Source organism: Mustelus asterias, chromosome 5, assembly GCF_964213995.1.
Source record: "Mustelus asterias chromosome 5, sMusAst1.hap1.1, whole genome shotgun sequence".
NCBI classification, from domain to species: domain Eukaryota; kingdom Metazoa; phylum Chordata; class Chondrichthyes; order Carcharhiniformes; family Triakidae; genus Mustelus; species Mustelus asterias.
The window spans coordinates 31,729,602-31,753,566 of NC_135805.1; the positions used below are offsets into that span (position 1 = coordinate 31,729,602).

General features: G+C 41.8%; 1 protein-coding gene across 1 annotated transcript in view; it reads right to left on the minus strand.

Annotated features, from left to right (window-relative positions):
- Nucleotides 1-23,965, minus strand: part of cep57l1 (centrosomal protein 57, like 1) — a 57,620-nt gene that overhangs the window by 28,290 nt on the left and 5,365 nt on the right. Inside the window, exons 4-8 of the mRNA XM_078212383.1 lie at nt 19,734-19,855; nt 18,715-18,831; nt 12,853-12,930; nt 2,370-2,462; nt 121-198 (exon numbers count right to left, since the gene is read on the minus strand). Of these exons, the coding sequence (XP_078068509.1) occupies nt 121-198; nt 2,370-2,462; nt 12,853-12,930; nt 18,715-18,831; nt 19,734-19,855 (488 nt within the window). The remainder of the gene's footprint in view (nt 1-120; nt 199-2,369; nt 2,463-12,852; nt 12,931-18,714; nt 18,832-19,733; nt 19,856-23,965) is intronic.

Below are 23,965 nucleotides of genomic sequence, written 5' to 3' on the forward strand. Positions count from 1 at the left end.
ATCTCTCTTATCATCACCTTCCCTGGAACATCAATGGTGCTTGAAGTTACAATGACTTTTGTTGTGCCTTTTCTCTGTGCAAGAATAGACATGTCCTAAAACTTCACTTTCTAAACTTACTGTGCCAGCGACGAATGGAAATTCAGCAAGGCGCGCCCGAACACAAGGTGACCAAGAGGCCTTTTCTCTCATTTCGTTCTGTAAAAACAACAGATTCCTTATTTTAAAAAATGAGCCAAAGGCAGGTAGCAATAAATGTCGAAGAGCTTCTTTAAAATGCAAGAGCAAAATACGGATGGTGTTGGAAATCTAAAGCATGTATTCAGTTTGACATTACTAGTTTTAGTCAGTCAAATAAATAAAAATAAGAAAGTCAGTGAGAAGCAGAAAAACGTACCATTTATATTACTTCCACCACTAGGAATCAACTGAGTGAACCTGCTCTGCACTACCTCCAATGCAAGTTCTTAAATAAGGTGAAAACTACACAGTGCTCCAAATGTGGTCTCATCCATCCCCTGCACAGCAGTAACTAACTTCCTCAGTTTTATTCTCCATTTCCCTTGCAATAAAGGCCAACAATCTATCTGCTTTCCTAATTACTTGCTGTAGGATGGCATGGTGGCACAGTGGTTAGTGCTGCTGCCTCACAGCTCCAGGAACCTGGTTCAATTCCCGGCTTGGGTGACTGTCAGTGTGGAGTTTGCAAATTCTCCCTGTGTCTGTGGGGGTTTCCTCCAGGTGCTCCTCCCACACAGTCCAAAGATGTGTGGGTTCGGTTGATTGGCCATGCTAAATTGCCCCTACTGTCAAGGGGATTAGCAGGGTAAATGTGTGGGATTACGGGGATAGGTCTGGGTGGAAATGTGGTCGGTACAGACTCAATGGGCCAAATGGCCTCCTTCTGTACAGTATAGATTCTATGATTCTGAATCTTGCGACCTGGGATATCCCTTGTCCCCCAGAATCCATCCACAGAGTTTCAGTATGACATGAAGAGCTGCTGCCAGACAACAAAGCAGTCAAGGCAATTCCCAGGATAACAAGCACTTGCAGGTATAAAAGTTTCATTCTGGTCACATACCAGCTGAACATTGAGAGAGTGGAAAATATCTCTGTTGAGGAATCTCACTGGCCTTTCACTAGACCTTGATGGCAACGCAAGTGCCATTCATGATGCTCTGCTCCAGTGAGAATCCAGCAATGGAGACAAATCCACGTCATGCAAGCCACCATTTGTTTGAAATTGCAAATAGAACATCACTGATCTTCAGAATATAGTGAGATAATGTTGTGCTGTTGCTAATGGATAGGTATGATGTGGAGTTGCCGGCGTTGGACTGGGGTAAACACAGTAAGAAGTTTAACAACACCAGGTTAAAGTCCAACAGGTTTATTTGGTAGTTTGTGTCTCTGTATGCCCTGTTTGTGAGCATTTCTCCATTCCTCCTGACGAAGGGGCAGCGCTCCGAAAGCTAGTGGCATTTGCTTCCAAATAAACCTGTTGGACTTTAACCTGGTGTTGTTAAACTTCTTGCTAATAGATAGGCGCAGTCTCCTCCAGTACTAATTCTCAGACATGTCCATGTAGTTTCCTTTTCGGCACACTGTAAGTGTATGGCCTCGGTTGCCCTCATTTCTATTCTCTGTCCTTCTCATGCCTGGACTCTGCATCTGTCCCTGAGGAAGCTGATACTCATCGCTAAGTCCAGCTGTTGCCATGCTTGTGGTCAGCTGCACTCACAATGATTAATGAACCCAACTCCCTCACATTCCTGGAGGATCATAATTCTTCCACTGATCTAGTGTGCATTGACAACTCGCTGCACTAAATCTGCCCACCCAACGGCAATTGTATCCCAACGGCAGAGCTCTACTCAGCCATGCATCCTTATATCAGCCCACTTATCTGAATGGCGCAGTCATGACTGGCTCCTCACTGTGTTGCTGCCTCTCTCGACTTGGACTGTTTCAGATCCATCGTGGAACCTGTGCCTCCCCACAAAAATATCAAACTGGCCCTTAGCAAGCTAATAAGCTCGTTAACAAGGTTAACTGGCACTGAACCGAATCGGGCACGTTACTAGATTACAGGCCCACACACCTCTGTTCCTGCCCCAATACTGGAGAAAAAGTTTTACCTCAACCTGAGCAAGTCACATCAAATGCACAAACATACTTTACAGCCTATATGCCACAAATAAAGCATGGATCTGTGTCATCTGTCCTTGTATAGGACCGAGCTTTCAAGAACATCTAATAATATGAACAGAATTAGGCAAAGCTTTGTTGAAAGTAAATTGATGAAAATGCAGTAACAGTTGCCACTGCATCCATTTACAAACAATTTTAGTAATTTCCCCCCGCACCTTCGCAATGTCTTTCTTTTTCTTGATTTTCTTCTTCTTTTTCACAGAACAGGATCCTAGAAGTATTCGGTTCAGTTCAAGTCCAGTCTGAAGCTGGAAAGAAGCAGAAAAAGTTCTTTAAAAAAACATTCGTAAAGCATGTGTTTGCTATCTAAACAATGAAATATTGCACAATCCTCACAGAGGGCTAAACATTGCTGTTTAGTTCCAAGTTGGCACTTGCCAGTACAACTATTATAAAAACAGAAAGTGTTGGAAATACTCAGCAGGTCAGGCAGCATCTGAAGAGAGAGAAAGAGAGCTAACATATTAAGTACTGACTCCTTTGTACTTTGAATCCTGTTTTTGGACGTTTTATTTCAGATCTCTAGTATCGCTGTATTTTGCTCTTAATTAACTTAACTATTAAATAAACACAACGGAATGGCATGCAAAAGTTTTCATTACATATTTCGTGAATGATTTACTCTATCACACCACTTCAAATATGGTTTGGTATCCTTGAGTTGCCTCCAAGACTGGCTTGGAGTCTCCAGGAATTGAAACTGCTGTGTACAACCCTGGAGAAAAATCACAGGGACATTAAAAAATATATTGTTTTGTCATTTTCTTTGAACATTTCTCTCTACCAAGTATTAAAAATCAGGCAACAAAAGGCTGTTTAGCCGATAGTCGAGCATCATTGAGTTGAGTAATGAGTCTTTTTGCTTTCCAATTGGCAAATTGGTAGTGCGTCACAAGGATGAGTGTGTTGGCCCACAAATGACTGGAATGTGGAGGCAAGCCATATGATGAAACCTCCAGGAATACATTTAATCACAGTTGGCAACCTTAAGCTTGACATAGTACTTTCAATAGAGAATTCATGTTTATTTAGATATATATATGTAAACGCATGTAGCCATAAAAATTCTCATGCACCCAGAACATGGGAGCCATTTAACAACTGGTAAAGTAATTTATTACTAATGGTGCATTCTGTAAAAAAAAAAAATTTTTATACAAAATCAAAATACTAAGTCATGCAAATTAAAATGAAAAAATAACCCATTCACAATTTCTGAATGGTGAAGACAGATATGTTAGAGAAGCATCCAGCATCATGGAATCATAGAATAGAATCACTGCAGTGCGAAGGAGGCCATTTGGCCCATCAGATTTCATTTATTTTAGATTTAGATTTCATCTATCATTATCAAGTACATTTTCATTCTTCATGCTTCAATAATTCTACTACAGAATGCAGCAGGAGGCAGTGGTGTAGTGGTATTGTCACTGGACCAGTAATCCAGAGACCCAGGGGAATGCTCTCGGGACCCGGGTTTGAATCCCAGCATGGCAGATGGTGAAATTTAAACTCAATAAAACATCTGGAATTAATAGTCTCGATGAACAGGAAACATTGTCGTTAAAAACCCATCTGATTCACTGATGTCCTTTAGGGAAGGAAATCTACCGTCCGTACCCAGTCTGTCCTACATGTGACTCCAGATCCACAGCAATGTGGTTGACTCTTAAAATGCCTTCTGAAATGGCCTAGCAAGCACTCAATTCAAGGGTAATTAGTATGGGCAATTTTTAAAAGCGGCATCTCGGCCTTTTGGCTAAGATGCAAATGAGTCCAAGTCTTGGAGGAGGAACCTCCCCCTTCTCCAATCAGCTTGGCTCATGTAGATCGGGCCCAGGACAGGGTGGTTTGGTCGCTTGCCCTGTCTTGTCAGCCTGGATCTGAAATGTCTCAACTTGTTGAGACTCTGAATTGGATTTGATTTGATTGAATTGGAAAAGTATTTAAAAAAAATTAGTATGGGCAATAAATGCTGGCCTAGTCACCACATCCCGGGAATGAATATTAGAAAAATTTACAAAACGAAAAATAATCATCCAAAACTCATGACTGAAGAGGGGAATTTCATATTTTTTAAGAAGTATTTATAGACCATTTCACATGTATTATTTTTAAGTGCTGTTGATGTATCCAGGAATGTAGCAAACATTTTGTGCTCAAGATGATTTCATAAACAGCAATAAAAAATTATCAAACACAATGCTGGAAATCTGAAAAATTATCGATCAGCTTTTGGTGTTAATGGTTACATAGAATATAGAACAATACAGCATAGGAACAGGCCCTTCAGCCCATGATGTTGTACCGAACATGACGCCAAGTTAAACTAATCCCTACTGCCTGCCCTTGGTTCATATCCCTCTATTCCTTGCATATTCATCTGCTCATCTAAAAGCCCCTTAAACTCCCTTATCCTATCTGCCTGCACCACCACCCCTGGCAGCGAGTTCCAGACACCTACCACTCTGTGTAACAAACCTACCCCTCACATCTCCGTGAGGTGTCATAGGTACACCACAGGAGGCGGCCATTGAGCTTGTTGTGTCTGTACCAGCTCTTTGCAAGAATTTACCTAGAGCAATTGGCTCACTTTTGGCCCACTTTTTCTCCTGCATTTTTTTCTTCCGATAATTATCCAATTCTTGTCTGAAAGCTGCCATTGAATCTGTCTGAGTATATGGTGGAGACAGTGCATTCAAGATCTTAACCACTCCCTGCATAAAAAAGCTTTTCCTCATGTTGCTGAAAATGGTGTAGTGGTAATGTCACTGAATTCAGAGGCCCAGGTTAATACTTTGGGGCGACAGGTTCAAATCCCACCATGGTGCTTATATTAGTCCATTATTAGACCAAATATCAAAAGCAGTCATTTTGTCATCCAAACTTATGGAATCATGAATTTAGAGTTTGCTTCAGAGGGAGCTAAAAATAAAGGTTGTGAATGTTTCTTACTAAACATTTGACTCAACTTGTATATAACGTATAATAGTTTCACTATTCTATGGATCTTAAACATGATCAGCTCGAGAATTCCTTTATCAGAAAATACACAGTGGACTAATGCAGAACATAACTTTCACCCTAAAAAAGGTCACTGACCTTGAATAAACTAGTCATTCTCTGAGTAAAGTACAATAAAACAACATGACACTTTTGGTGAAGAGAGTTGACTTTGATAGGATATTAAGCTGAATCTATGATCATCTATTCAGGTGTGTGTGTGTATATAGATAGATATAGATCCAAGGGCACTTCGTGAAGTTCATTGATATCCTGGCCAACACTTTTCCCTTGAGCATTATCAGTGATAACAAATGTGTCATTGTTTTGTGCAGTTCATAGAATCTTGCTACACGCACATTTCTCGTGGTCAGCCTCTCAAAACAAGGGTGACATCTGCCACCTTCATGGTTTCTAGTGTCCTCAGATGACTCAGCAAGCCCTGTGGGGGGGTGGTTCTCAAGCTCAGGTTTTGCTCTCCCCCTCTCCTTTCAGCTGGCAAGATACTTGATTTGAGTTATTATTGTCACATGTATTGGTATACAGTGAAAAGTATTGTTTCTTGCACGCTATACAGACAAAGCATACTGTTCATACAGAAGGAAAAGGAGAGAGTGCAGAATGTAGTGTTACAGTCATAGCTAGGGCCTGGAGAAAGATGAACTTAATGCGAGATAGGTCCATTCAAAAGTCTGACAGCAGCAGGGAAGAAGCTGTTCTTGGTACGTGACCTCAGACTTTTGTATCTTTTTCCCACGGAAGAAGGTGAAAGAGAGTATGTTTGGGGTACATGGGGTCCTTAATATGCTGGCTGCTTTTCCGAGGCAGCAGGAAATGTAGACAGAGTCAGTGGATGGGAAGCTGCTTTGTGTGATGGACTGGGCTTCATTCACGACCTTTTATAGTTTCTCGCGGTCTTGGGCAGGGCAGGAGCCATACCAAGCTGTGATACAACCAGAAAGAATGCTTTCTATGGCATCTGTAAAAGTTGGTGAGAGTCGTAGCTGACATGCCAAAGTTCCTTAGTCTTCTGAGAAAATAGAGGCGTTGGTGGACTTTCTTAACTATAGTGCCGGCATAGGGGACCAGGACAGGTTGCTGGTGATCTGGACACCTAAAAACTCTCGACCATTTCTACTTCATCCCCATTGATGTAGACAGGGGCACGTTCTCCACTACGCTTCCTGAAGTCGATGACTATCTCCTTCATTTTGTTGATATTGAGGGAGAGATTATTGTTGCTGCACCAGTTCACCAGATTCTATATCTCATTCCTGTACTCTGTCTCGTCATTGTTTGAGATCCGACCCACTATGGTGGTGTCATCAGCAAACTTGAAAAGTGATGAGAAATGGTCAATGACTTAAAAATATCTCCATCAATAACGATAGCTGGAGATGTAGGTGCTTGACTAGGGGAGGGCTAGAGGAGCATTTTGGTCTTGCTGATGTTGACTGAGACCCCAATTCTTTTGTAAACAGGGCTGAAGAGGCCGAGGGTTGTCCAAATGTCACTTGCATATGGACCATAATAGTCATTGGCATGTTGTAGGTCTAATGATCTGTTCTACTTAAGGATGTCACTTCACTGACCATACAAATATAGAAGTTACAATCAGGCACTTTAGTCTAATTAACCCACATCAGCATTTATTCTCTGGATCAACAAAGAGGTCTAGTTACATTTATCAATCAGTTCCACTGTCTCTTCATCTGATCTAATCTTGAATATTGACTGTTCCTGCCTCAAGCACGGACCCTGGAAATCAATTACCCAACCTCACAATTCCACATTAAAACATGTCTCTTGCTGCCATCCTAAATCTCATTCATAGCCCCACAATTGTCAGAAATAGTCCCATCCCTAATCTTTTTACATATTTCTTTCATATCGCTCTTTGATCTGCACTGTGCTATTGAAAAAAGGCTACAATTTTCAAATCTTTGAGGTTTTTATGGGTATAAAAGGCACTGACAAGGCCAGTATTTGTTGCACATTCCTTATTACCTCCAAAAGCTGGTGAGGAGCTGCCATCTTAAATCACTGAAGTCCACCTGGTTTAGGTGCACGCACAATGCTGTTAAGGAGGGTGTTCCAAGGTTTTGAGCCAGCAAAGGTGAAGGAATGATATTATAGTTGCAAGTTGGGACATGCCTTGGAAAGGAACTTAAAGGCATGGTTTCCCCATGTGTTTGCTGCCTCTTTTAAGTGGCAGAGGTTGTGAGTTTGGAGGGTGCCAAGGAAAGAAATCTGTCGAGTTGCTGCAGTGCATCTTGTATATAATGCACACTACCCGGCAAGATGGTAAATTGCCCAAGTATGTCCTAAGAAACAGGACAAATCCAACCCAGCCAATTACCACCCCATCAATCTACTCTTGATCATCAGTAAAGAGATGGAAGGGGTCATAAATAGCACTATCAAGCCGCATTTGCTTAACAATAACCTGTTCACTGACACTCCGTTTGGGTTTTGCCACTCTGACCTCGGTTCAAACATGGACAAAAGAGCTGATTCCAGAGGCAAGGTGAAAATGACTGCCTTTGACATCAAGTTAGCATTTGACCAAGTGTGGCATCAAGGAGCCTGAGCAAAACTGGAGTCAATGGGAAAACCCTCCACTAGTTGGAGTCATACCTGGCACAAAGGAAGATGATTGTGGTGATTGGCGGGTCAGTCATCTCAGCTCCAGGACATGCCTGCAGGAGTTCCTCAGGGTAGTGTCCTACACCTAACCATCTTCAGCTGCTTCATCAATGGCCTTCCCTCCATTAGAAGTGAGATGTTCCGTGATGATTGCACAATGTTTAGCACCATCCATGACTCTTCAGAAACTTAAGCAGTCCATGTCCAAATGCAGCAAGGCCTGGACAATATTCAGGCTTGGGCTGACAAATGGCAAGTAACATTCATGCCACACAAGTACCAGGCAATGATCATCTCCAACAAGAGAGAATCTAACCATTATCCTTTCGCATTCAATAGCATTACGATCACTGAATCCCAACTATTGACATCCTGGGGATTGCTAGTGACCAAAAATTGAACTGGATTAGCCATATAAATACCGTGGCTACAATAGTAGGCCAGAGGCTAGGCACCTGCTGCAAGTAACTCCCTCCTGACTCCCCAAAGCCTGCCCACCATTTACAAGGCAAAAGCCACATGTGATGGAATATTCTCCACTTGCCTGGAAGAGTGCACTTCCTATAGCACTGCAGAAGCTTGACACCACACAGCCCACTTGATTGCTATCCCTTCCACAAACATTCACTCCCTTCACCACTGACGAACTGTTGCAACAGTGAGTACCATCTACAAGATGCACTGCAGGAACTCACCAACATTCCTTTGGCAGTGCAACCTGCCTAATCCATGATTTTTACCATCTAGAATGACAAGAGCACCAGATACCTGGGAACATCACTACCTCCTGGAGGTTCATCACCAAGTCACTCACCATCCTGAAATGGAAATATATCACCTTTTCTTCACTGTCGCTGGGTCAAAATCTTGGGACTCCCTTCATAACAGCATTGTGGGTTTACCCACACCTCAGGGACTGCGGTGGTTCAAGAAGGCAGATCACCGCAACTTTCTGAAGGGCAACTAGGGATGGGCAATAATTGCTGGCCAAGCCAGCAATGCCCACATCCCATAAACGAATAAAAAAAACACTGCTGCCACTCTGGTAGGTGGTGAAGAGAGTGAATGTTTAAGACAGTGGCTGGGAACCGATTAAGTGATCATCCTGGATGATGTTGAGCTTCTAGAATGTCGCTGGAATTGCACTCTTCCAGACAAGCGGAGCACAGTTTAACCTGGGTCTTCTAGTTGGTGGCCAGGCTTTGAGGAGACAGAAGCTGAGTTACTTGGAGCAGAAATCCCAGCCACTGACCTGCTATTGTAGCCACCATGTTTAAATGGCTGGACCAATTCAGTTACTGGTCAATGTTAACCCTCAGGATGTTAATTTTAAGGGGGATTCGCTGATGATAATGCTGTCAAATGTTAAGAGGATATGGTTCAATTCTCTCTTGTTGGGGACAACTATTGCCTGACACTCATAGGACACAAATGTTATTTGCCATTTATCAGCCCAAGCCTGAATTTTGCCCTGATCTTGCTGCATATGGATACAGAGCTTCAGTATTTGCTGCAATCAATGACAACCCCTCTCCTGACCTTATGACAGAGGGAAGTTCATTGACCACATGGCTGGAGAGAGTTAGGCCCAGGACACTATTCTGAGGAACACTTGCAGTGATGTCCAATGATTGCCTCCAAAACCCCAGCAACCTTCCTTTATGCGAGGTACAACTCCAACCAACGGAGACTTTAACCCTTGATTACCAATGACATCTGTTTTGCTAGGACTCGTAGATGCCAAACCCAGTCAAAAGCTGCCTGATGTTAAGGGCAGTCACTTTCACCTCATCCCTTGCGCTCAGCTCTTTTGTTCAAGTTTAGACCAAGGCTGTAAAAGAACAGGAACTCAGTGGCTCTGGCAAAACCAAAACTGAATGCCAGTGAGCAGGCTATTGCTGTGTAAGTGCCACTTAACAGCACTGTCGACGACAAGTTCCATAATTTTGCTGATGATCGAGAGTAGGATTTTGGGGTTGTAATTGGCTGGATTTGATTTGTTCTGCTTTTCATGGACATGACAAACCTGGGCAATTTTCTACAATGCCAGAGAGATGCCAGCATTGCAGCAGTATTGGAATAGTTTAGCTAAAGGCATGGCTAGTTCTGGAGCACAAGTCTTCAGTACTTGCCCACCTCAGCGCAAAATTGCTATGTGGTCAAGGCAGGTGGGAACCCAGAGAGAATCCTGTTCCTGTAATTTCATGTTCCTCCCCACCTAAAAACACACCAGTCAGGGAGCGTAAATTTCAGGGCATGTTTCAAAGGGAGTATTTTAAACCTTTGTGTGTTGTGATTTTCCATAATAAACAAATCAAAAGACAGCATGAGTTTTATTCACAAAACACCCCAAAATGTAAAAGCAAAGAAACACACTCACACACACAGACATTCACATAAGTAAAGATGGATTTACATTTAGGTTATTAGTAAAAGAAAATACACATAGTAAATTAGTATCCAAATATACCATTCCTTCAAAGATGCAAGTTAAGAGGCCTGGATAGGTTTTCTCCCATGATTCTTTGGATGAATGGAAGTTGGAAACCTCTGGGTCTCCAGATGAAATTGTGGCCAAGTTTTGTCAAGGCGAAGCTTTGGAGGTGAAAATGAATTAGTTTGTCTCACACACTGCCTGGGTTGACTGGCTAGGCAAGTAAATGTTCATCTTGTTGGAGGATGGTCCCACTTGCCCTGTTGGCTCACAGATCTGTCCCTCACTGGTTCTTGGCATAAAAGAATGCATGATCTGAAGTCAGTTTCAATCAGGTGACCTCCCATCCCCATAATCAATACTTCCACTGTCTAGCTAACTGTTTCAAAGTTAGATACCACTGCTACAGAATTAAATGTAATATTGAAGACTCTCAGGGCAACTCCCTCCTCACTATATATCACTGTACCACCACCTCTGCCAGTGGGACAGGACATACCCAGGAATGGTAATGGAGGTGAGAGGTATGATTTGGTAAGTATGACTATTAGGCTGTTCCTTGACAAGTCTGTGGGACAGCTCTCCCAATTTTGGCACAAGGCTGCAGATGTTAGCAAGTATGTCTTTGCAGGATCGGCTGGGCGGGAAGTGCTGTTGTCATTTACAGTGCCTAGACCAATGACAGTTGGTCTATCAGGTTATTTCCTTCACAACTTTTCTGTAGCAGTTGGATTTAAATTGGCTTTATAGGATATTTCAGAGGGCAATTAAGAAGCCTCCACATTGTGGGGGTTTGGATTCAGACTTGAAAGAACATTAGTAATGCAGATAGGTTTTTACAGCAATCTGATAGTTTATGATCACCACATTAAGACTAGCTTTTAATCACAGATTTATTAATTAATTGAAATTCTACCAGCTACATAGTGGGATTTGAACCTGTCCCCACAGAGCATTAGCTTGGGCATTTGGATTACTAGCCTAGTAATTGTACCACTCTTGATTATCAAATGCATGCTTCACTATGATCATTTTAAGGGAGTCCATTGCGCTGGTAATATTTCAGGCACAAAACCATCAAGGAAACTATTAGTCTCAAGGCTGTCCTCTGCAGTCATATCCCACACCACCTCATGGCATCGAAGGATACCAGATTAACATATAACAAGGTGCTTGAATCTACCAGTGTTCAACAACCACATTGAATGTTTAAGCAGTTTCAGGTGAATGCATACATCAAAGGATGTCCTACAATACAAGTTTCAAGATGCATGGTCTGCTGCATACCGCAGAGTCATCATCATAGAGCAGGAAGGTTCCAGTCCAAGCACAGTGAAGTAACCTGCAAGAAAGTTAGGAGCAGCTTGCAGAGACTACCAAAGAGAAGGTGATATTGGCTTTGGTAGCCAATCAGCAAGTTCTCATATACAAGAATGTTAGCTTGGAAACTTGCCCACTGCATTGCATACCTGCCTACATCCTACTCAAGTCATCCTTTACCTAGTGGTTTTTCACACACAAAATAAAGACACACTGTGCTCAGATAGGCACATCCTTTTTGCAAAATATTGAGTAGGGTATTTCTAACACCAAAATTACGATTGTATAATCAAGTTTAATTTATTGGTAAAGTTTGCAATTACTCATAACTTTATTATGATGCAAATTTTATTCCCAGTAGCGAGTTCTCAATTTAGAGAAGAAAAGTGGCAGCTGAAAAGAATTTTCAAAAAATGAGAAGCAATTTCATTGTATCTTCTTTTCTCCTTTTATTGCTACATTTTGGTGGCCACTAATCGTCAATTAGTTGTTTTAATACGGCCTTAGCAGTTTTCATTGAACCAGTTTTGTCTGCTTCCAATTGGCAAATACCAGGTTTGCACTGCAACAAATCAAATGATAATCATTCACATTTAGGTAAGTGCAATGCCCAAACTATGATAGACAAAATGCACAAAACTGTCGAGATCATACATTTATATTATAATATATCTAATATCAGCTGTTCTTGATCAAGGTGCTCAAATTGTCCACAAGAGTAAAATTTGAGCATTTCAATCTGCTCCATTTAATTGCAAGTCTTGTACCACATCCCAAGCCAACTGCTGTCCTGAAATACAAGCATTCTACTTTTCAAAGAAATATATTAGCCTGTTTATCAACACTGGAATAACTGTTAGCGTCATTTGCAATTCAGACTTTCCTTTGAAAAAGTAACACACTTTCTGCTACACCTCAACTTAATTACTGGAATAAGAATTATGTTCTACTGGGTTTCCCCAAATGTTAAACTGAATTATCTTCATAGTGTTTGATGCGTATTAGTTCTCCCTCTTAAAGGGATTTATTAATAGATAGAAATAGTTTCAGCTGCATGTGGTCTGGGAGCAAACATTTTGTACAGAATTTCCACTTTCTCACTCTCGAGCACAACATTGTAATAATGCACTGCAGTAACAATCCAAATGTGACAGTGGGCCGAATACAACATCCCCCATTCATAGGGTCACACTATCCTTCAAAACGACTATGAAGCATCAGGATATTCCACTCACCTGAGCTGCTTTATCTTGGATCAGTTTACGCTGATGTTCTTCTTCCTGAAGTTTCTGTTCCAGTTCATTGATTTTACTCTAGAATCGAAAGATATTTACACCAATCAAAAAGCAATAGCATTTAAAACTGAACACCTCAGTTCAGAAGATTACATTGGGGAAAATAAAAAGTGGTCACCTTCATGTATTGTATTTCTTGGCAGTGAATACAACCAAACAAACAAAAACTAGATATTTTGGCAACCCGTTGGTTCACATTGCAGTTGAGATTTGAACACTATACAAACTCAAGTCCTATGTTTTCATTGTTATTTCTATGTTGGCAGTTGGGATGCTAGGAGAGCAGTGCTCATATGGAGGCTGGCAATGCCGAGAATTAAATGAGGCCTGTTGGCAAACGAAAGATGAAGATTGTGCATGATCTCTTAGCATCTGAAAACTCCAGGTAAACATTATTGCTGAAAAGGGGATCACCTCCTTCACCTGCATGCTGCCAATAGCACATTAGGTGAACGTTGGTAGTAGACCAGTCAATGTTCACCAAATTCTTAAATGTTACAATAGTTTTGATTACTATCCAACAAGTGCTTTCTTGAACATTTATCAGACTTAGTTATGAGGAGAGATTGGGTAAACTGGGGTTGTTCTCCCTGGAAAGATGGAGGATGAGGGGAGACTTAATAGAGGTGTATAAAATTATGAAAGGCATGGATAGGGTGAACGGTGGGAAGCTTTTCCCCAGGTCGTTGGTGACGTTCACGAGGGGTCATAGGTTCAAGGTGAAGGGGGGGAGGTTTAACACAGATATCAGAAGGACATATTTTACACAGAGGGTGGTGGGGGCCTGGAATGCGCTGCCAGGCAAGGTGGTGGAGGCGGACACACTGGGAACGTTTAAGACTTATCTAGACAGCCATATGAACGGAGTGGGAATGGAGGGATACAAAAGAATGGTCTAGTTTGGACCAGGGAGCGGCGCGGGCTTGGAGGGCCGAAGGGCCTGTTCCTGTGCTGTATTGTTCTTTGTTCTGCACCTTTTTCCAATTTTCAGGCATGATTCTTGGAAAGTTGGAGGTCTGAGTATGATGAGGTATGAGTGCTCACTTGGAATTTGCTGTGGGATGGGGCATGGGGAGAGGAAGTGCTGCTTTTTATTTTTTTTTCAGCCTCCAGTAGCTGGTGAGTGCGTAAAACTTTAATTTTGTGAGGAGGTAGGCAATTGGTAGTTCAAGACTTTATCCCTGTAAATGCAGGCTTAACAAATGTGATCAAAGTAAGTATTGCATGAAATTTAGCTTAAATAGTTAAACTACTTGGTATAAATACAAACAGTTGAGTGATTACTTCTAAACTCGAAACCTAATTAGTTACAATTAAATACAGTATCGAGCAAGGCAGGTAATGTGTTGCAGCTGTAGCATGTGGGGTGGGTGAACTGTGGTGATCTACAGTAATGCGTCTGAAGCTCAAGGAACATCACCTCAGAGTTGATCAGCTGGACTCTGAGCTTCAGACACTGTGTTCCATCAGGGAGGGGGAATGTTATCTGGACATTTTGTTTCAGGAGACAGTCACACCCCTTAAGCAGGTACTTAAGATTTGGTCCATGGTCAGAGACAGGAGGATGTGACATTGAGTGAGGTTGGCATGGAGATCCAGAAGTTAGGAATGGAGTAGCATTAGTGCTTGCAATTATCCAACAGGTTGGAAGTTCTCACAACTTATGTGGATGAGAGCAGGAACTGCAGGGAGGATGAACAAACGGTACTGGATAAAAAGGAGATGTACCCTTGGGATGGCCTTCACCTGAACCAAGCTGGGACCAGAATATTGGCGAATCATAGAACTAGAGTTATAGAGGAGGTTTTAGATCAACAGGGTAGTTGGGCAATTCGGAAAGTTAAAAGGTCAAGGCAATGGTACTTTTGACAATACAGGTAATGATAATCAGATTGTGATTGGAAGGGGGAGAGCATACAAACATAAGAGTACACCAGCAAATAAAGTCAGGGTGAAGAAAAATAGTAAAAAGACAAGATTAAAGACTCCTTATCTGAATATGTACAGCGTCCAAAACAAGATGGACGAATTGATACTGCAAATAGAAATAAATGATATTCTAGCTATTATAGAAACATAGCTGCAATGTGACTAAAGCTGAAAAATGGCAAATGGAGTTTAACCCTGACAAATGCGAGGTGATTCATTTTGGTAGGACAAATTTAAATGTGGATTACAGGGTCAAAGGTAGGGTTCTGAAGAATGTGGAGGAACAGAGAGATCTTGGGGTTCATATCCATAGATCTCTGAAGGTTGCCACTCAAGTGGATAGAGCTGTGAAGAAGGCCTATAGTGTGTTGGCATTCATTAACAGGGGGTTTGAGTTTAAGAGCCGTCGGGTTATGCTGCAACTGTACAGGACCTTGGTGAGACCACATTTGGAATATTGTGTGCAGTTCTGGTCACCTCACTACAAGAAGGATGTGGAGACACTGGAAAGAGTGCAAAGGAGATTTACCAGGATGCTGCCTGGTTTGGAGGGTAGGTCTTATGAGGAAAGGTGGAGGGAACTTGGGCTTTTCTCTTTGGAGCGGAGGAGGTTGAGAGGAGACTTGATAGAGGTTTATAAGATGATGAGGGGGATAGATAGAGTGAACGTTCAAAGACTATTTCCTCGGGTGAATGGAGCGGTAACTAGGGGGCATAACTATAGGGTTCATGGAGGGAGATATAGGAAGGATGTCCGAGGTAGGTTCTTTACGCACAGAGTGGTTGGGGTGTGGAATGGACTGCCTGCAGGGATAGTGGAATCAGAAACTTTAGGAACATTTAAGAAGCTATTGGATAGGCACATGGAGTACTTCGGGATGATAGGGAGGAAATAGCTTGATCTGGGTTTCAGACAAAGCTCGGCACAACATCGTGGGCCGAAGGGCCTGTTCTGTGCTGTACTGTTCTATGTTCTATGTAACGATTGACAGGTATTTGACATTTTGGAATGAGAAGAAGAAAGGAAAAGGAGTTGGGATGGCTCGGTTAATAAAAGATGAGACCAGTACAGTAAGGAGAAATAGTCTCGATTCAGAGGGATGAAGTGGCAGGTGAAAGTGGTTTATAGCCCCGATAGTACCTACATTGCATATTAGAGTTTAAATATCAAGAAATAATGGGAACTTGTAAGAAAGGAATCACAATAATGGTAGATTTTAAATATCATATAGATTGATGAATCAAATTGGTAAAACTAGCCTGGAGGATGAGTTCAAAGAGTGTAATTGGTACAGTTTCTTAGAACAATACATTTTGGAACTAACCCAGGGAACAAACCAGTTTAGATCCAGTAATGGAGAATGAGACAGGATTAATGAAAGACCTCACGGTAAAGAATCCTCTAGGAAAGAGTGATCATGGCATGACAAATTTTCACATTCAGTTGGAGGGTGAGAAATTTGGGTCTGAAACTAGTGCCTTAAACTTAAATGAAGGCATTACATGGGTATGAAGATAGACTAGGGTAAGTGGAATAAGAAAATAGGTTCAAAGGCAAGATGATAGAGAAGCTATGGTAGACATATAAGGACAGATTTCATAACTCTCAAAAGATAGAGAAAGGAAGACACTGCAAGAAGAATGCACCATCCTTGGCTAACTAAGGAAGATAATGATGTTATCAAGTTGAAAGAAAGGATACACAATGCTGCAAAGGTTAATGGCAGCCCAGAAGATAGGGAAATTTTAGAAACCAGCAAAGGATGATAGAACATAGAACAGTACAGCACAGAACAGGCCCTTCGGCCCACGATGTTGTGTCGAGCTTTATCTGAAACCAGGATCAAGCTATCCCACTCCCTATCATCCTGGTGTGCTCCATGTGCCTATCCAATAACCGCTTAAATGTTCCTAAAGTGTCTGACTCCACTATCACTGCAGGCAGTCCATTCCACACTCCAACCACTCTCTGCGTAAAGAACCTACCTCTGATATCCTTCCTGTATCTCCCACCACGAACCCTATAGTTATGCCCCCTTGTAATAGCTCCATCCACCCGAGGAAATAGTCTTTGAACGTTCACTCTATCTATCTCCTTCATCATTTTATAAACCTCTATTAAGTCTCCACTCAGCCTCCTTCGCTCCAGAGAGAACAGCCCTAGCTCCCTCAACCTTTCCTCATAAGACCTACCCTCCAAACCAGGCAGCATCCTGGTAAATCTCCTTTGCACTCTTTCCAGCGCTTCCACATCCTTCCTATAGTGAGGTGACCAGAACTGCACACAATATTCCAAATGTGGTCTCACCAAGGTCCTGTACAGTTGCAGCATAACCCCACGGCTCTTAAACTCCAACCCCCTGTTAATAAAAGCTAACACACTAAAGGCCTTCTTCACAGCTCTATCCACTTGAGTGGTAACCTTTAGAGATCTGTGGATATGGACCCCAAGATCTCTCTGTTCCCCCACAGTCTTCAGAACCCTACCTTTGACCCTGTAATCCACATTTAAATTAGTCCTACCAAAATGAATCACCTCACATTTATCAGGGTTAAACTCCATTTGCCATTTTTCAGCCCAGCTTTGCATCCTATCTATGTCTCTTTGCAGCCTACAACAGCCCTCCACCTCATCCACTACTCCAGCAATCTTGGTGTCATCAGCAAATTTACTGATCCACCCTTCAGCCCCCTCCTCTAAGTCATTAATAAAAATCACAAAGAGCAGAGGACCAAGCACTGATCCCTGCGGCACTCCGCTAGCAACCTGCCTCCAATCCAAACATTTTCCATCGACCACCACCCTCTGTCTTCGATCAGACAGCCAGTTACCTATCCAATCGGCCAACCTTCCCTCTATCCCACACCTCCTCACTTTCATCATAAGCCGACCATGGGGGACCTTATCAAACGCCTTACTAAAATCCATGTATATGACATCAACTGCCCTACCTTCATCAACACACTTAGTTACCTCCTCAAAAAATTCTATCAAATTTGTGAGGCACGACTTGCCCTTCACGAATCCATGCTAACTATCCCGGATTAATCCGCATCTTTCTAAATGGTCGTAAATCCCATCTCGAAGGACCTTGATAAATGATAAAAATGATAAAAAAGAAAAATAAAGGAAGAATGTATTTCAAATCATGGGGCACTGGCACGAGTACAGTTCAAATGTTCTTCACCTGAACTGTGCAGGGATGAGTGTTCTGAGGAGTCATATAACTAGGGCAGTAGAGAGGGTTTTAAACTAAATAATGGGAGGGAGGGATCAACTTAGAAGATGCGATGAAGTAAATGAGAGAAGACAAGGCAAGAGAGCAAGGATCTCACTGTATCAATGTGTGCTAATTTCAGATCACATTTACAGCACAAGAAGTGTCACTTTAACAACTGTGTTCATCCTAGTCAAATGTTACAGCATCAGCTGGACTAAATTTAAAGTGATGTATATTACTAAATATACATCAATATTAAATTAAATGCAGGACAGCAGTTATCATCTTTGGAAAATGAAGTACAAGGATGCACTGGAAAATTGTGCTGAAATACCAAGTGGCAAATCAGTTTGCTACAACCCAATCCTGGCACACATTCTGTCGTGTGAAACTACATGACAATTTATTTTAAATGACAATGATTATAATTTACTTGATCAGAAAACCAAGTTTTCCTTAACACATCTGGATTGGCTGAGTGTACAGCTAAAAAATTAAAGTCAATCCACACAAATATACATGCAAATTTTGATGTATAAATTTTAACCTGTGCCAATAATAGTTTGGGGATGAAAGAGGGAAAAAAAAGGCAAGTTTATTAATTTTGATCTGTAGATCATTATTAGACTTTAGATAAAAAGCATTTACTTACTTCAGCTCTGGTCTGTGTTGCATTGACTTTTAGACACTCTTGTTCTAGGATTTCCAGTTTTTCAAGCTTTGATTGCAGCTCTGCATGGTCCCACTGCCTATCCATTTGCAGTGAGGCCTACGGATCAAAGCATACAATTTACTACAAAATAAATATTATGGAGAAATGGGTCATAGAGATATACAGCATGGAAACAGGCCCTTCTGCTCAACTCATCCATTCCGACCAGGTTTCCTAAACTGAACTAGTCCCATAATCCCTCTAAACCTTTCCTATCCATGCACCAGTCCAAATGTCTTTGAAATGCTGTAATTGTACCTGCCTCGATCACCTCCATTAGTAATAAAAGGATTATAGTCAAATATAATGAAGTGTTTTGACAGAATGAATAAGAAAATAATTTCCTCTCAAAAACTCAGCAGGTCTGACAGCATCTATGGAGAGAGAAAATCGAGTTAACATCTTGAAATAACGAAGAATCATACTGAAGCGAAGCATTAACTCTATTTTCTCTCTCCACAAAAGCTGCCAGGCCTGTTTAGTTTTTCCAGTATGCTTTGCTTTTGTTTCAGATTCCAGCATCTGCAGTATTTAGCTAATATCTCCTTATGTGGCTTAATGTCAAATTTTATTTGATAATGCTCTTGAAATTCTTTGGGGCGTTTTACTATAATGAAGGTGCGATATAAATGCAATTAGTTAACGTTACTTGCTTGATGGCTCTTCCTTCCCCACATAAATTTCCGTCAAAGATTTAAGCAAGTGATATGCATTCTGCCTGTTAATGATCAGCGACTAAGTGCTAAGAGATACACATTACTTCCTGTAGAGGAGAACCTGCAGCCCATTCAGCATCTAGTGAGGGAGTGAAGTCACATGCTAGTGGTATAGGCAGTGTGGCAGTGGACTCACTTGACAGTCTCGTCATTAGCCATTCTTTATTTTTACAAACCATGTACCAGAAGAGACCTATTGTATAAACTAAATACAAAGGAAAATCGTAAATTTGACATATTTACCTGTTGCTTCAATAAAATACTCTTCTCTGTTTCTGTATGGTCCACCATCGTCCTCATATATTCTAACTGTTTCTCCAAAAGTGAACAGCGACCTTCAACAGTTGCCAGCTGAACAGCAAGTTCTGAATAGAGAACAACAACAGGCCGTGTCTAGAACTAGTTCAATAACTGAGTTGTGTTTCCTTCCTTCAATTTCCCAACTTCCTCCTTTAAGAAAGGATATTATTAAACTAGAAAGAATGCAGAAAAGATTTACTAGGATGCTACCGGGATTTGATGGATTAAGTTATAAGGAGAGGCTGGATAGACTGGGACTTTTTTCTCTGGAGCGTAGGAGGCTGAGGGGTGACCTTATAGAGGTCTATAAAATAATGAGGGGCATACATCAGCTAGCTAGTCAATATCTTTTCCCAAAGGTAGGGGAGTCTAAAACTAGAGGGCATAGGTTTAAGGTGAGAGGGGAGAGATACAAAAAAAGTGTCCAGACGGGCAATTTTTTCACATAGAATGGTGAGTATCTGGAACAAGCTGCCAGAGGTAGTAGTAGAGGCAGGTACAATTTTGTCTTTTAAAAAGCATTTAGACAGTTACATGGGTAAAATGGGTATAGAGGGATATGGGCCAAATGTGGGCAATTGGGATTAGCTTAGGGCTTTAAAAAAAAGGGTGGCATGGACAAGTTGGGCCAAAGGGCCTGTTTCCATGCTGTAAACCTCTATGACTCTAAGTCCTCAATATTTCAACTCTACCTTCCTTATGCATAGAGGGTAACTGAGTCTCATCAAAATCTCAGCAGTTATTATACATCACCATAGTTATCAAGGAGGAGGTATGTTATTGTGGAACAGAATTACAACACAATCAGGTCACATATCATAACCAGTCGGTTTGAGGTTTATCCTCCATTCGAGCAGTGGTCCTAATCCCATATCACTTTATTAAACCCCTCCCCCCCCCCCTCACTCCATCCTGCCATCATTCGACCACATATTTAACCTATTCTCTAAAGTTGACACGGTTTCTGCTTCAATCATCAAATCCAGTAATACATTGCATAATCTCTCAATCTCTATGGAAACTGTTTCTCCTGTCCTCTCTTCTATTTTATACCCTTTAACCACTGAAAGCAGGCTGCTTCTGTTTCCTTTGTTCAATCACTCCACGACGTGAATAAATCTTATTTTTTATATTCTATACCCCTTTCCAAAGCACCAAGATTCCTTTAACTTTATTATGTCCTTATTCAGATCAGGTGTTTTCAAAGATCTGAACTCCCAAATCACTCTGACCTTCCACACCATTTAACCTCCCCAAAATGTAATGGCTACTTCTTTAAAAATGGAAATGTGTTCCCACAATTACTGACATGTCATAGCCATGCAAGCTCCCTTGCAGCTTCCTTTGATTCTCAGAATTATTACTACACCTATGATTTTAGTTTCATCTCCACTAGCCTTAGATCAAAAATCACTGATTTCCATGGTGATTAGCAGTCATAGGACATTGCTATTCCTTTCCAATCACTGAGAAAAACTGCTCCATCTTCTACACCCTCTGTTCCTTTCCTGCTACCTTTGCAAAACTGGCCTTATCAATTTTTGTACCTTCATGCAAGACAGACCACTACTATACTCCATCTTGTAGCTGTCTTATCATTTCCTAATCTTGCAGTGTCAGATTTCAGACAGAGATTTTCATTCTCAGAATTTCCTCAACCAATTGCTCCCAATCCCAGCCAAGTGATTAAGTAAAAGTCATTCAGTTGATTTCAAGCATTCCCCAGCAAGGGACTTAGAAGAAGGTACCAACTTTGCTGATGATGCAAAGATAGGTGAGAAAGCAAGTTGTGAGCAGGATGCAAGATGGGTTAAATGAATGGGCCAAAGGCCTCTTCTGCACGGTGTGATTCTGTGAATCCACGACTATCAAATCCTGGGGTTACCATTGACCAGAAACTGAACTAGATCAACCATATAAATACTGCAGTCTGGAAACTGGGAATTTTTTTGGAGAGTAACTCGCTTTCCATCTTCCCAAACCTGTCCGCCATCTACAAAGCACAAGTCAGGAGGGTAATGGAATACTCTCCACTTGCCTAGATGAGTGCAATTCCAACACCCAAGAAGCTTGAAACCATCCAGGACAAAGCAGCCCATTTAATTGGCACCCCATCTACCACCTTCAGCATCCACTCCCTCCACCACTGGTGCACAGTGGCTATGCACTGCAGAAACTCGCCAAGACTCCTTTGACAGCACCTTCCAAACCTGTGAGTTCTACCACCTGAAACAAAAAGGGCAGTAGATGCATGAGCACACCACCACCTGCCAATTCCCTCCAAGCCCCACACAATCCTGACCTAGAATTACATCACTGTCTCTTCACTAGTTAGGTCACAATCCTGGAACTCCCTTCCCAGTAGCACTGGGAGTGTACCAATACCACATGGACTGCAGCAGTTCATGAAGGCAGCTCATTACCACCTTCCCAAGCACAATTAGGGATGGGAAATAGATACTGCCCTAGCCAGTGACACCCACATCCAATGAAGGAATAAAAAAAAAAGAGACTACAGAATGCTATGATAGAGGAATCTGGGTTCTTTAGAAACATAGAAAATAGGAATAGCAGTAGGCCGTTTGGCCCATTGAGCCTGCTCTGCCTTCAATATGATCATGGCTGATCCTCTAACTCAATGCCATACTCCAGCTCTCTCCCCCCATACCTCGATGCTTTCAGTGTCTAGAAATCTATTTAATGACTAGGCCTCCACAGCCTTCTGTGTTGGAGAATTCCACAGGTTCAGAGTGAAGAAATTTCTCCTCATCTCAGTCCTAAATGGCCTACCCAGTATCCTGAGACTGTGACTGCTTGTTCTAGATCCTCTCTCTCTCTCTCTCCCCCCCGCGCGCGCATCCAGTCTGTCCAGCCCGGCTAGAAATTTATACATTTCAATTAGATCCCCTCCATTCTTCTAAATTTCAGTGAATACAAGCCCAGTCAACCCAATCTCTCCTCTTACGACAATCCTGCCATCCCAGGAATCAGTCTGGTGAACCTTCACTGTCTGTCCCTTATGGCAAGTGTATCCTTTCTTAGGTAAGGAGACCAAAACTGCACACACAACTCTAGGTGTGGTTTCATCATGGCCCTGTACAGCTGCAGTAAGAAGACATCCTTGCTCCTATATTGAAATCCTTTTGCAATGAAGGCCAATGTACCATTTGCCTTCCTAAATGTTTGTTGTATCTGCCTGCTTGCTTTCAGTGACTGGTGTACAAAGTCACCGGGATTCCTTTGAACAACATTTCCCAATATACCACCATTTAAATAATACTTTGGCATTCTGTTTTCCCTACTGAAATGGATAACCTCACACTCATCCATGATGTACTGCATCTGCCATTTACGCAATTTTTCTAAATTGCCTTGAAGCCTTCCTCCTCACCACTCAATTCCACCTAGTTTTATGTCATCAGCAAACTTGGAAATATTGCAGTTGATTCCCTCATCCAAATCATTGATATATATTGTGAACAGCTGGGGCCCAAGCACTAATCCCTTTGGGGCTCCACTAGTCACCGCCTTCCACTCTGAAAAAGACCCATTTATTCCTACTCTCTGTTTCCTGACTGCTAACCAATTCCCAATCCATGCCAATACATTACCCCCAATCCCACGAGCTTTACTTTTGCACACTAACCACTTATGTGGGACTTCATCAAAAGCTTTTGAAAGTCCAAATACACCACATCCACAAGTTCTCCCTAATCTATTCTACTTGTTACATCCTCAAAAAACTCCAGTGGATTTGTCAAACATTATTTCCCTCACATAAATCCATGCTGACTTTGTCTAATCCTGTGGATATTTTCTAAGTGTCCTGGTATCACATCCTTTATAATAAGTTCTAGCATTTTCCCTTCTACTAACGTTAGGCTAATGGTCTGTAATTCCATTTTCTCCTCCCTTCTTTTTTAAATAGAGGGGTTACATTTGCCAATCTCCAATCTGCCAAAACTGTTCCAAAATCTTGGAAGGTGACAACCAACACCTTCCACTTTTGCTTTCTACTTTTCTATCTTTGTTTCCCATTCTTCTGTGTCTTGCTCAGATTCCTATCTCCCTGCCTCTCTAGTTGAAATCCTCCCCCACAGTACTAGTGAATGCCCCTTTGAGGATTGTGGGCTCTGGTCCTGCTGGGGATCCAGCTTTTACAGGTTAGTACATGA